Source organism: Embiotoca jacksoni, unplaced genomic scaffold (assembly GCF_022577435.1).
Source record: "Embiotoca jacksoni isolate LCO1_2020_lvr unplaced genomic scaffold, fEmbJac1.0.p SCAF_57, whole genome shotgun sequence".
NCBI classification, from domain to species: domain Eukaryota; kingdom Metazoa; phylum Chordata; class Actinopteri; family Embiotocidae; genus Embiotoca; species Embiotoca jacksoni.
The window spans coordinates 353661-368553 of NW_027185411.1; the positions used below are offsets into that span (position 1 = coordinate 353661).

General features: G+C 42.8%; 1 protein-coding gene across 4 annotated transcripts; it reads right to left on the reverse strand.

The window, feature by feature from the left end:
* Positions 1 to 6992: 6992 nt before the first annotated feature.
* On the reverse strand, positions 6993 to 14868 carry eif4eb (eukaryotic translation initiation factor 4eb). 4 transcript variants are annotated; one of them, XM_069173038.1, is made up of 7 exons: positions 14785 to 14868; positions 13563 to 13696; positions 11121 to 11216; positions 10921 to 10984; positions 9852 to 9965; positions 8013 to 8152; positions 6993 to 7923 (listed from the first exon to the last, which is right to left on the reverse strand). In XM_069173038.1, the coding sequence occupies exons 1-7, from the start codon at positions 14800 to 14802 to the stop codon at positions 7809 to 7811; spliced, it is 681 nt and encodes a 226-aa protein (XP_069029139.1). In that variant the 5' UTR covers positions 14803 to 14868; the 3' UTR covers positions 6993 to 7808. The 4 variants fall into 4 exon arrangements, with proteins under 4 accessions (XP_069029139.1, XP_069029140.1, XP_069029142.1 ...); XM_069173039.1 differs by lacking the exon at positions 14785 to 14868 and adding an exon at positions 14636 to 14719; XM_069173041.1 differs by lacking the exon at positions 14785 to 14868 and adding an exon at positions 14405 to 14542.
* Positions 14869 to 14893: the final 25 nt, after the last annotated feature.

Below are 14893 nucleotides of genomic sequence, written 5' to 3' on the forward strand. Positions count from 1 at the left end.
CATTAAATCAGTCAGACACACAGTCCAGTCTAATGTTGCTGCAGTGTTTACATGCACAAAATCCTGTGCTGTTATCCAACACGATGCTAAAGATGGCTAACCGGGCTTTTCCAAATGGTTCTACTGGAGCGCTACAAACGTCAGCGTACCATCGTTCCCGGGTCGGACTTCTGAGGCAAGAAACAATCCGACAGCGAGAAAGTGGGAAGGAGGAGCGACACCTGACGGACCGATTGGTAAACCGGTGGGAAACTCTACAATGAAACAGGAAGCAGTTTAACCGGCAACCTCCTGCATTAACAAGCAACAACACAGACCAGAGGACGAGGAAGAAGATCACAGACCCGTGAACGGGTCGTGGAAGAACTGAGAGGGAGCAGACGCACTCGGCTTCATGTGATCATTCTGCTTTCACATAATTCTGCTTTTCAGAAGCGTGTGTTTCCTGGAAAACACAAACATAAACATGAAATCTGTATTAAGCTCTCCTACTCGATTGCAACACCAGGACAGAGTTCATAATTACTGTAGCTGTTTATTATACTGAGTTATGCTCAAAATATTGGATCTTTTTGTGTTGTTGCTGTAGTTGTGTAACGTGAGCATAATTCAGAGCCGTATGCGCCCGAGAGGAGCAATTAAAGCAAAAACAAAGCCAATTTATTGTGCACATTCAGTTCACCCAACCCCGATCCATTATACAGTCATGCACGAATGCTCTTGTTTGGGAATTACTGAGGAGATAACGGCCGTGAAAAAAAGTGACAAGTGGCTCCGAGGTGGGCGTAGAATAGTGAACGCACGCCAAGAGACGACGAGTGACTGCAAAACACTCCAAGCACCAAACACACAACCAGCTCCGACTTCAAAACACACGTTTGTTTGGATTAAAAGAAAAATGATGTTTGAAATGTTTTCATTAGCCCATCACGGTTTCAATCTCATCAAACTTGAGACAAATAATATGAAATATGAAATGCATTATTTCTTTCATCTTTTCCAATAAAGAGCAGAAGCAGCTCGGTGTGACCTGCCGGTGTTGGTTGGAGTTGTGGCTTCCCTCTGGGGACGCCGATGATAAACAGAGTCGGTGCTCTCGTCCTCAGACAGACCACACATACCGTCGCCACAAAACCAAAGCTCTGCATACATTGAAGGAAATCCTGGCTTTACTACAGGACCAGTAAGAATGAAGTTAAAGTGTTTGCGGGGGGAGAAGTGGCTCACCGGTTGCGTAATCCCCAAGGCCGTGGCAGACAACATAATAAGCTCTTTGTTTTTGTATTACATGCGTGCAGTGCAGTCTCGAGGCTTTGAAGCACTGATACCACTTTGTTTATGTTCTGTAAATGTCTTGTGCACCGTTTGTGCAAGCAGGAGGTCATTCTTTGAAATGCATATCAGAGTCTCTTAAACCTGCAGGGAATTTAATTGTGTCCCAGTTCCATACTATATTTAAACTGTATATATAAGGTAGCCATCATATGCTGATTATGTTTTTATACAAAAACCCAACCCTGCATATGATTATCTGTCACCTTCAGTTGTTTATTCATCCTCTGTTTTCTTCTATACGTCTCTGCAGCAACAGTTCATTTATTTTTCTTCAGCTGTGATTGGCCACTTACACCCTTTGAGGATTGCATTATAGGACGACAAGCAGCGCAGCGTTTCGTACGCATATGTCAGTTTCCAGCATGAACTCATTACTCACACATTACTCAGGATCAGCGTGTACTGTAGTATTGAATCACTCTTACACAACAACTGATATTCAAGTGATTGCACTGAAATGACTTTAAGCTTTAAAATACTGTTATAAACTGAGAAAAAGTGTGTTTTAATGTGAAAGCAGCTTCATGTTCTGATGAGCCAACAGAGAAATAGACGCGACTCTGCAGTTTTCCTTATCTGGGCTTAGATTTGGGCATCTTTCAGCTTATTGTTTTGGTTTTACCACATGAAAGACATGCAGCTAGTGAACATAGTGGAGCAATTCACAGCTCCAGATATTTCTAGGAGGAGGAGGAGGAGACCAAATCAGAGCTAAAAGGGGAACAGAAGACTGGAGCACGACTCCACGAGTAAAGGTTGATGTTTCTGGAGTCCTGCATGATAAATATAAAGGGAAATGTTCACCACCTTCATCCATTTAGGTTTTAAAGGTAATACGCCTGTTTTGTGTTTTTAGGTCCTCCCCCGTCGCCCTCAATTAGATAAATAAAAAAATAACGTAGGTTTGAATCTTGGGGTACGATAAAAATCAGACCGTTTCCTCTCCGTAACAAATTTCTGGTTCATATCATGTGCATCTATCGTTTCAACAAACGACTGTAGTCCCATTAACAAACAACAGATCTTGACATGGTTTCCGTCCCACGTGGCTTTAAATGACTCCACTGACAGACGGGAGCGCCGCGCCGCCACCAGCGAGCCAGCTGACTGCAGCTCAGGCGTCACAAAATATTCAAAACTCAAATGTTAAAACACCAAAATATTCACATCAATGAATCGAGACGACAAATTAAATGACTGCTGAATCTCTCAGGCTCATTTGTCACAGATGAATGATGCAGGGACTGCATAGGGGGCAATTATTATCAGCCAATTTAATACACAAGTGCTCGTGCAAACACCATGAAACTTCACAAAAGGCTACGCTAATTATCTCCGGTTTGTGTGAACCGGGCCTGTTGTGACCTCGGCTTCCTTTGAAAGTTAGATGAATGCTCGGCTCAAATTAATGACAAACTCCATCGACTGGATATTTTTACTGTTGGGAAAGTGTTCAAATTCATTGACTGACCCACTTTTTTTTAGGACAAATATTATTTGATGGGTTTTGTTTCAAAGAAGTGGTTTTCCGTCCCGTGGATCCACAACCCTGCTGCTTTTTATTCCAGCCGTCTAATAAGGGACTAATTGACACTTGGGATGCAGGTTAATGTAATTAACTGCAATTAACCACCTGGTAAGACAGATAACCAGCAGCACGGTGGGTCCGGAGGACAGGACGGAGAAGCTCTATATTAAAGAAATAAATCACTGCATTAATTAACACAATGCAAACTAAATGTTAGTTTTTCAATTAGTGAAGGAAAGACAAAAAGGGCCAAAGGGTTTGTAGCAACGATTAGATGAGAAAAAGACGATACGAGTCCACATGGACGGCGCCCTCTGGTGGTATTCACTACTTTGAATGCAAAATTTTCTTTAAGCCCCGAGTTCCATTACATTACATTTCATTACATTACATTACATTTAGCTGACTCTTTTATCCAAAGCAACTTACAATAAGTTCATTTCAACCATGAGGGTACAAAACCAGGACAACGGGAATCAAGAAAATACAATTTCTTCAAGAAAGCCAAACTACAAAGTGTTATCAGTAAGTGTCATTTTAAGATACCAAAGTTCTGCTGTTCAAGGTAAAGTCTGAAGAGATGTGTTTTTAGTTTGCGTTGGAAGATGTTCAGAGTTTCTGCTGTCCTGATGTCGGTGGGGAGCTCATTCCTCCATTTAGGAGCCGGGACAGAAAACAGTCGTGATTTTGTAGAGTGTTTAACTCAGTGAGGAGCAACAAGCTGATTGGTAGAAGCAGAGCGAAGGGAGCGGGCTGGGATGTAAGGTTGGACCATGTCCTGGATATAGAGGAGGAGGAGGAGGAGGAGGAGGAGGAGGAGTGGAATAGTGGGAGTGAATTTAGGAGGTTAAAGACCAGTCGAGCTGCAGCATTCTGGATGAGCTGCAGAGGTCGGATGGTGCTAACAGGTAGACCTGCCAGGAGGGAGTTACAGTAGTCCAGACGTGAGATGACCAGAACCTGGACCAGAACCTGGACCAGAACCTGGACCAGAACCTGGTTCAGAGCCTAGACCAGAACCTGGACCAGAACCTGGACCAGAACCTGCGCCTCCTTCTGAGTGAGAAGAGGACGTGTTCTCCTGATGTTGTGCAGCATGTATCTCCAGGAACGTGTTGTTGCAGTCAGAGAGAGTTACTGTGGAGTGTCTCCGAGCTTCTTATCAGTCAAGGTCGGGATAACAGAGTTGTTGAAGGTCGTAGTCAGAGTTCACAAGTCGTAACGTGTTTGCTGACGTTTACGGAAATTCTGTGGAAGTTAATTTTTCGTTGTTTGTTAAGCTAACACGTTGTAATTTTAATCAAGTAGATATTTGTCTTCATAACTCAGATAATAGCCCAGGTCTGTAGAAAATGTCTCCCCAACTTCCCATCTTGTCCCTCTGTGCCTTTGCATTTCCTGCATTACGTTACCCCCACGTTAGCTTGCTAAATTGTTAGCCTGCGTGGAGTCTAGCCTACACAGGGAGGGAAGGACAATGAGGGACAGGTGAATCTAATCGGGAAGGGGTGCAAACAATAGCACGCGACCAGGTGACTATAAAATAAAACAGGAAACCCAAAGCTAAGATGGAAATAATGTCCAAACCGTGACAATAATGTATTTTAGAGGTGATAGTTGGCAGATTTTTGGAAAACTTCGGACAGAGCCGAGCTGGTATTTTCACCCTGCGTTCTCTTTGTGTGCGTAAATGAACTAATTTACAGTCAAACTATTTCTTTGATAATTCACAGCAGCGCTTTCAGAACTCACTTTTAGTTCAAATCCTAAAGCAGGACACAACGTTGGTGAGTGGAACCAGAAAGCTCCCTCAGCCCCTCAAATCTCACGCACTGGAAAGTCCAAAAATACAAAAGAACAAAGTGCTGTTCTGAGATGTGTCTTAAAGGTGATCAATAAAATGTTCAAATCAATCCTCCGCTGCATTGGGAGCCGGCACAGTGAAGCCAACTAATGTGGTGTTTCTTCTGGATTGGCTGTCAGGAGTCGGGCTCAGACAGCTTTACAGGCAGCTGGGATCAATACTTAAAACCTGTGCAGGGACTGTGTTCTCTGGGTTTCTGGGATGGAGTCTCGCTCCTGTACATATCGTACATGTGTCTGGGCTATAAGTGTAATACAAGTGTTCTTAGTCACATAATGTGGGCTAACTGCCTCTCTGATTACCCACAATATTCATTCAATGTGGGTTAACAAATCCTGCCATTGATCCTCACACTACGGGGAGAAGATTGAGCATCAAACGGACCCTGGGGAAATCGATCAGCCATGTACAGAATGGTAAACTGATAAAACATTAAGCTTCACAAACGGCGGCGGCTTGGATCCTTCAGCTGGAAGGATGTTACACAGCGATAGGTCCTAATTGAAGCTGCTGGCATCGTACATGCAGTGTGTTTCTTTTCATGGTAAACGTGTGATCTCATTCCCTTTCTTCTGCACTGCTATTCACCAACTCCAGAGAACGAGATTGCGAAGACATTTTACAGTCATGGCAACACATGAAAAAGTTCTTTTTTTTTTTTTAATGTTTCTTTCTTTTGCAGATGCTTTTGAAATCCCTCCTCCCGAGCACAATGCGTTCCTCAGCTCGTGTCGCTGCAGAACTTAATTTCCCTCCCCCCACCCCCGACCCCCCTCTGAATTGTGAGACACCTCCATGAAAGCCCGAAAACGCCCGGACAGACACGCGGTGTAATCCACACAACACTGAGCTCCCTAAATCGCTGCCTTTTAAAGATGAAAGCCTGCAGGATGTAGACTTAAGGCTGTAAACAAATCCATCCCTGTACTGCCGCCTGGCCTTCCAAACACCGGTTCAAAGTTAAAGCGGGGTTGCAGCTCCCTCCAGTGTAAAGTGATGGACAGCAGAGGAATGATTACCTATTAAAAAACCTGCCTGCGGCAACAACGGCTGCGGCAGAAAACACCGAGAGCTGCCCCGAAACAAGTCGGCTGGATAAATAACCCTCTGCGACGATAGTGTACATTTTTGTCTGCCAGATCCGAGTTGAGTTATAGCACTTCAAGAAATTGCTTTAGCAGTATTCTTCTTTTTGAAGTCTGTTTTGATTTCAGCCCTCATTTGGTATTTCCCCAGGTGGAGCGCGTCCGTCCATCCGATTGATGTGACCCATTGTCTCACATCGGAGGGTTTGGGATTTTGATGAGTTCCTCTGATTGAAAAACAAGGAGGCCCCGAGGCCGCCGGGCCGACGGGACACGCAGAAAACGCTGCTCAATTCAATTTGCCTCATTGATTGCATTCATTGCTGCCAAGGTTAGTCGGTAACCCCATTTAATAAAGTGACCGTGTCAGTGGCCTTGGGTTTACCCGTCTGCACCGGCTGGGACTTTTGGCTCTTATTGCTATTTACAACAGAAAGATTCAAAATATCGGTGGACACTTCAACAACTGCGATATGTCGGAAAACAGGCGTTTATTTCTCAAGACTGTTGAGAAACGGATTCTATTAAACGCCACAACTTTAGGAATAACAAACAGAAGTTGTATCCTTCATGTTTTATGTCAGCGATGCAAAACACTGCTTCATTATTGAATATATAAAACATTATGAATGTGGTTTATGTTAGAAGTGTTTGAAGTATTCTGTCCACCTTTACTATCACACCACGGATTGTATAATAATGTCCCGACGGTCGACACGTGGATTTCAAAGACATTGTCGACCTGCGATGATTGCTTATTGCGTAAACAATATTCATTTCCTGTTTTATTCCTGTACAAAACGAAGCAGGAACTGGAAGTATAATTTGGTGACACTGGTGTTGAGACTCGAGAGACCGAGTCGGTGTTCGGGAATTTAAAAACATCCAAACTTGGAGCTCACGCCGAATGCACGGCGCCATTGAACATACATTTGACCTACTAGCGTGAAGGATCTTTCCCGACCAATCAGCTGGCCTTTAAAGGTTACTACGACGACTCCACCCGGGACCTGATGAAACACCCACTTAGTGCTTCATTAGATCACGAGGGATCTGGTTGGAGACGCGCCGCCTGCTGGCTTGAAGAAGGCCGATCCTCGAGAATGTGATGACATTTGTCACGCTGAAGTGACATTTTTAAAGCCGCTCTGGTCGCAATGAACTGAGACGGGCGGCCACGTTGTCCATAGTAACCTTTTCTTTCTCTTTATTTTGACATTTTAAAGGATCTGAGGATGGTGGCGTGCGGTTAGCTGGGATTGGGTTTGGCACTTTCACACCAATTGCTGTTTTCCTGAGAGTTATGATGTCTCCTTCAGTATTCCTACTTGATAGTGGGAATGAAACGGGCCTCCCGCCTGCCAATGAAATCCAAACAGAGAATCATTTATGGAGGAACGAGAAGTATTCCACAATTGAACTGTTCTTAATTGCAAAACCAATGTTTTAATTATATTAACACTCAAACATGAGTCATGAAATACTTCAGAGGGGTTGATTACGTGCAACAGCTCAAGGCAAAAAAAAAAGAGAAAAAGACAACGGTCTAACAATCTAAAAATATGCAAGCAAATTAATCAAATAAATTAAAATGGTTTAGTATCACCAAGAATTACAGCAAACCAAGATGCTGTAAAAAATGGGAAAGAAAGAGCAATTTTTTTTGCATTCAAGATTCCCTGCCATTCAAAAAAATAAAAATAATAAAATCAACACAGATTTATTTAGTAGAGTATGAATTACTCTAACTGTAATCAACTATTAATACTTGTTAGTGTTTTGAAAGATTTGTGTTCGTCTGTTTTCCATGGTTGTTTGTTTGTTTGTTTTTTTGGTGCGGTATGAGTCCTGGGCAGGTCATGGAAACATTTGGCATGTAGTCGTGAATTATTGTCTTCAAGATTGCATTTCCGCAGAGTCTTTGCAGCAAAGTAAACAATATGCACCAACAAACAAATAAGACCAGAAACTGAAAAGAGGCACGAAGAGGCGTTTCTCAAACGACAAATTTGTTCTTGGTGGTCGAGCCGCTCTTGGTGGCCGTGTCTGAGTGAGACTGGTAGCCGATGGTCATCTTCATGGGGAGCCCCAGGCGCTCCTTGTAAACTCTCCTGATGACGGGAAGAAGTGAGCGTGAGAAGATGCCGAGATCGCCGTCACCCGTTCGATCCAAACACTAAAACAAGAAGCTCTAACTCACCCTATGTGCGTTACGGCTTCCCGGTTCTCGTAGTCTGACGTCCAGACGGCTATTTTATCTCCTTTCGTGCGGATGTTGACGACGGCGCCGCAGACGTCCTCGCTGTGGTCGTCAAAGGCCTCGCCGATGAGGCACAGGAGCTGGAGACAGGAGGGAGAGCAGGGAACGCTGCTGTCGTGAAAAGTCACATCTTCACTTGGACAAAACCTGCAAATCCTCCAAAAGAACAGAGGAAGACTGCTGACTCAGCTGGTTTCGTCACTGCCATTAAGAATTTCTATATGAACATGTTGGTCAATAATCAGAGAGCACAAGTCTCTGTGATGACCGAAATAATATTTCAACAGGTTGTATGAATATATGTCATATCAATCAGTTTGATTGGTCTCATTTGCTCGCCTCAACCACACAAGAAAATAAAAGCAATGCACAGGACTTGTAGTAATTCATTCAACTAATTCATTGGATGTTAGGGAATCTTTTTAGAAAAAATTTAAGCTAGCAAAAAAACATCATGTCACTAATGTCAAAACATTCAAAAGCTTTATTTAAATATTAAAAAAAGGCCTTTTTTTTGTTAGTTGATATGTAAAACTAAGTTAATCGTGGGACATTCTGCCGCAGCCAGACCGGCGGTGGTTGTACGAGATGACCCGGCTGATCCCATTTAAAATGGGAAGTCCACAGGTTCATGTTATACGTTATAATTTGTGCTGGTTCATCTGAATGTTGACTACGTTTTACTTTTTCTGTAATGTTGACTGACTGGATTGCTGTTCAGTTGTGAAGTGCTCAGTGCTGCCACGTGTGGCCATAAGTATTAATGCACTGTGGCTTCTCTCCTCTAGTGGCAGCACTGGGTACTACAGCCCGTATCAGCTTTTATGTTGTTTTATATGAAACTTTTTTTCTTTTTTTTTTACAGAACACAATGCAGAAAAAGATGCTGCGGGTCATTTATAAATTGTTCTATTTATGTTTTTTACTTTTAATTTATAGTTTTTTTTTTTGTCATGTCAGACGATAACATTTATCGTTAAATTGTAAAATATCATGACTCCGTTATATATTTTGTCACGAGTGTTTTATAACCACATTTCAGTTGATACGATATGAATTTTTGTTTTTACATCGTCCTCAAAAACCCAGTATCAGTCGGGCCTGAATGAATGAATACAAAACTGCGAACATAAATGTCTCTATGAAGACATTCTACCATCTGATGAGTTTGCACCTGCAATATTCCCTCTGTAACACATTTTTCGAGTAAATATCCATGCAGGTCCTGGATGTGTCCATGAAAACGTCTGCAATCATGAAAAAATATGTTTGTCTCTGGCTTAAAATGTGGTAAACCAATTAGTATGTGTGTGACAGCTTCTCTCTTCAGCGGCAGCAGTGTTGACAGTAGAGTAAGTGCTGTTTGCTCGGTGGAGTCGTAGCTAACCAGATGTCTGCGTATCACTGTCAGTCACCTTTACAGCTCAACACATCACGGACTGCTGGCTCGGCAACAAGCGAGCCCGTTTTCAAATGCACTCTCGTTTAACTGGGTTGTGATCCTTCAAAATCCGCTCGGCACACAGTCGAGGTACTTCATCATTTTCTCAGATATCAAGAGACGACACGGAACATTAAAAGCGTCAGTTTTTAAAAGGTACGAGAGGATGTGATCACTCATTTCTGCGGGCAGCAAGTGTAATGACGGAGTGGTGTAACTAATTAGAGCTGCCAGCAGGTAATAAATGTTCTACAATGGCGAGAGGCTAAAGAAATGAATAATAGTGTCACCGGTTTGAGGAACAGGATACGAAGCAGAGCAGCCGCAGCCAAACCTACAGTTTCCAGCCAGAAGCGGTCCAGGTCTAATCTCCTCTGCTGCTTGTTGAGTGTGATCAGCCAGCGTCCGCCACGCTTGTTCCTCTCATCCTCCCACATGGGTTCAATACCGTCCTGCAGCAAACGGTTCAGACTGTCAACACGCGTCCAAAAACCACAGCGACAAACCTTCACAAACAGCCTGGAGAAGTCCGGTTTCAACAGGAGAACAGCAAGAAATCAATCTTTCTTACTGGTAAATAGTACAAGTTTGCAGCTGGAGGACTAATCAGAGAACAGGAACTCATATCCAGAGGTGATGGTTAACATCTGTTTCCTTAGAGAAGATTTTCTGATGTAACATTTGTACTCAGGTGTTGATGAGCACTGATAGAAATACAAAAATCTCCATTTATCTTTTGACAGAGATGAAATACAAATGTCTAATTCTTTGATTCTAAAATGACTGAACTTCTATCATCATGTGGTTCGATGAGCTCTGGTTTGGTTCAGCAGGAGAAACCTGCGGCCCACTTCTGCCTTTGTTTGCCTTCCTTCCAGTGGTGACGCTGTTGTTTTTACTGAATTTCTTGTCTCAGCAGTTCAGTCAGGTATTTTTTTTCTGTTTGCAGGAGCTTTACTTGAGTCTGATCGAGCAGTTTTGCAGCAGACTTTATTGGTATTCTGGTGATAAAACATTTCAGCTCAATGCCAATTATTGTCAGAAGGATTTCGGTTTGAAGGAATCAACTGTGGGAAGATGATTTTTTTTTTCTTTTTCTTCCTGTTCTTGAAATGTAAATGAAGGTTCAGGTCTTTAACTGTGAAAAATCTAATATCTCAATAAACAACAAGTTAAATTAATCCAGATGTTTGATATCAAATATGTTTTATAGCTGTTTACATATTCTTTCAATTTCATTGGCTTACATAAACAATGCAGCATTTGGGAACACGTTTATATCAGATATAGAGAACCAAAGAGGATACTAACGAGCAAACGAGCTGATTATAACGACACTTTAATGGGTACTTGAACTCCTCACTCCGCTGCATATTTTCCTGTAAACGGTAAATAAATCGAACGTACCTTGAAAAGTGAGTAATCGCAGCCGGACATGAGGTTGCTTGACAACTGGATATGATTGTAGAGACTGAAACAAAGACAATGTGACATTAACAGAACATGCAGACATAACAGTATTTCCATAAACAGTTTACAGTCATGATCATTTTACTGCTTCAGTCTCTCCATGAAAGAACAGAAACCAGAGATGTGTTTCTCCTTACGCCCAGAAATCTTCAACCGTGTCAACCTTGGAGATGAGTCGCAGGTTGGCCTGCCATGTTTTGCTCTTGTCATTCTTGAAGAACCACAGAGACCATCTGTTGGAAACAGAAACAAAAAAAAGAAATCTGCATAAGTGTAACATGCCCCTAATGAGACCCGAAGTAAACAACAGCAACCAGAAGCCAGTGAGCTTCAGAGCGAACGGCCGACGTTCGGATGCATCGACAGTAAATCACGCCGTCGCTCTCGCGGTCCAATTAAGTGCGACGCTGCGTCGTACTCGTTCAACTCTAAATCCTCTTAAATCTCAGAAACAGCCTGAAACTCTTGAGCTGAAGAATAACCAAGTAAAATGTGACTGTTCAAACTATTATGAAGCAATTAAAGCAGCGAGTCTGTCAGAAGGACCTTTTTTAAACAAGGAACTATGGAAAAGGACCGAAAAAGGCAAATGACACAAATTAAATTCCCTTCAGTTTAACTTCATATGTAAAGCAGACTGTCTGCTAAATCTAATACAGTCTGGAAGCTTTGGTTTAAGGCAGACTGTCTTCCTTGTTAACTCGTCTGTCACCAGTCGAGATGCAGTTTACATCCACGTTTGTACGGACTCATCGTTGTGGTGAAAACACACAAAGTTGTCGCGATGACAACAAAGATGATTCAAACGTGGACGTCGTAGCCAAGAAGCTTCGAAGATGCTTCACACGCATCTTCGACCTGACGGCACAGAAGATGTAAACAATCAGCAGAGTTTCAAGCTGTCCACAGTTCGGTACCTGACCACACGTGAGCTATGGTCAGTCTCCCCTCCTGTTCCTGAGTTATGGTGCTAAATAATGGACAGAAAAGCGTTTTTGTGAAATATGATGATGTCACTGTGATGTTGACCTTTGACTTTTTTTTGCATATAAAACATCATTTTTATCCTATTACATATTTGAGTGAAATTTTGCCATAGCAAGTTTATGAATTGTTGACATATGGAGACAAATGTGTTTTCTGTGGTCACAGCGACCTTTGACCCCAAAAACTACTCAGTTTATCCTTATAGAGTCAAAGTGAAACTCAAAGAGCCCCTGAGATACCGTGTGCACGAACGTCTGGAGAAACAACATCAAAAACATCGAGCCTCCAGCCACAGCCGGAGTCATTTCATCCACTTAATACCACCTTCATCATCAATATTTGTCCGTTAAAATTGAACTTCTCAACAAACTGCGCTGAGGCGCCACTAAAGTGTTCAGGAGCCCACTTTTCTTTTAGCTGACTGGATTTCTGTGGAGTTCAACTTCCCTATTTGACCCTTTTGGACATAAATATCCTTTTGGAATTTAAATATACATAAAATATTCACTGGTCGCTTATTTGTATTCAGCACAGAGGGGAGTCTGAGCTTATGTGAGTATGGATTGAAAGGAAAAACACTGAAGTGCCCTGGACGGGTCACCGGACCATCACAGACAATCACAGCGTGACTGGTGGGGAAATAAAAAGTCTCCAGCAGACTGCATGCATCTGCAACCCACACAGGAAGAACATGAGAGCACAAGGACACATGTTCGTGTGAACTCTTGAGTCACTATCTATAGGCACACGTTCATACCGTTATAATACTGGAAATACAGTTTTACATATCATTAAATTGTTTTTCAAGAATTAAAAAGAACCGTGTTATCCACGTGGATAGCGAACATGATTAATTTGTACTTCTGTCGGGTTTTTTCTGACATGTTTTCAATTCCATCAACGGCTGTGCTTCCTCTTGTGAACTTCATTGTTTTCAGTGAACGGTCAATTCATGTCTGACTTTCACGACTGCACGCGCCGCTCCATTCAGACAGCTGATCGTATACAAGTGTGATGTTTTCTTTGAGGTTTGATGCGCGTTACCCATCTTGACATTTCGGTCCACACACACACTCACATCTGGGAGCTCTTACTGACGTGGATCTCGTACCTGAATGCAGATGGTGTTTTTGTCGCCAAACTCCCGGCAAATACATACTTTGAAAGTTAAACTCACTTACATTGTCATGCACCTCACGGCAAAACAATGCCATACACTATATGCTATGTTTGATCATTTAAAAAAAAAAAAAAAAAGCTAAGTAAAGCTTTATTAGACATGAGTGTGACAATAATAGAATAAAAACATTTGGAAGCCTACAAATAACAATGAAAACACTGAAACTATCTAAAATGTCAATTTCTTTCACCCCCCAAAACATCCCTTAATGCTGCTATCTGTAACACACAGGAAACATACAACAAATTGCTTTAATAACAGTAACACGGAGTACAGTGAGCTCTGCAGCGCTGACAATGAATCTCTGAGTGACATATGGGGTCCGCCGCTTTTATTTAGCCTAATTAAAATGTGTGTTCAGATAACATTAACTCGGTGTCTCCACATACACAGTCAGTGTGGAGACGCTGACCTGTTCTGGAGGGGGTGTTTCATGTAGGCCTCCGGGCTCACGATCTCCGGGCCCACGATCTCCGGGCCCACGATCTCCTGTCCGGTCTCCTCAGCTCCATCTTCATCGGGCTGGGTTGGACTCGGGTTGGTTTCCTAAAAATCACAGCCGGACAGGAGGGGAGAGAATTACTGCACACAGGACGCAGACGGGCCTACATGATGTCTGATGGCTTAAATGTACAACTTGTTTGGGACAGGTAAACAGGGAAAACCCAATTATTTTTTTCATCCCGAGCTAAATTAGTAAACTGCAAAATATACTAATTCTAATTGCAAAATTAAACTCCGTGACGTCATTAATGAACATCTGGAACACATTTCACTGGGCTGTGAAGCAATCGTTTCACCCACTAGCCTTGTGCTGGCAAATAACTCCAGGAGCTCAATTGTTGAGCATTTTTTTGTGCTTTTACCCCGATTTTTTTTTTTAATTTTTATTATTAATAAACGAGCGAACAAGCAGCTAAACGGACACTCGTTGCTTTAAGTTTCAGTATTACACACCCACTTATAACACGAAATACGACACCTTAAAACAAATAAACTGGGGACTGTTTTAGATGAAGCGTGTAACACACCTCATGTCATACACAGCCAGGAAAAGAGCGGACCGAGCTGGGTTTTTATTATCTCACCATCAAAGTTAACGTTGAATTAGCTGCTAAAATAGCATCGCAGAGGTCAGCGGTGTGGACCAAATTTGACAGCTGGAAATTTTAGACCCCCAAATTTCGTCGCCCAACACATCTGTAAACTATTTTTCCACGAGCCGAATTTTGTACGAGTCTCCGGTGAACGTACGTTTGTAGAAAAAAGTCTCTCCTCCGGTACATTTCACCGACGTCGACGCGCCGACGCTTAAAGTCACTAAAATTCGTAATGGACGTTTGTGCGCGCGCGTCGAGCAGCGACGACGTCAGCCTTAAAAAGTTGCGGTGACGCTCCGGGTCGGGGCGCACGAGACGAACTCCTCAGAACAGCACGCGCGGTCGTTAACAACGGTCGGTAACTACCGTCCGCACCGATATTTACCATCGTACGTCAACTTTAAAGGTGACACCGGCCTGTAAAATTAAAGCGAGACAGGAGACAGGAGACAGGACCCCCCCCCCTCTCCTCTCTCCCGCTCCTCCTTCACCCCCACTATATGTTTTGATACGCTCTTCAGAGAAAGTACTCACCGGTTCGGCGGTCGCCATCTTACAAAAAAAAAAATAAAAAAACAAAAAAAAATCCGTCGGGGAAAGTTTTCGTTGATTGGACCGAGCCGGAGCCACGTGACGGCCGCAG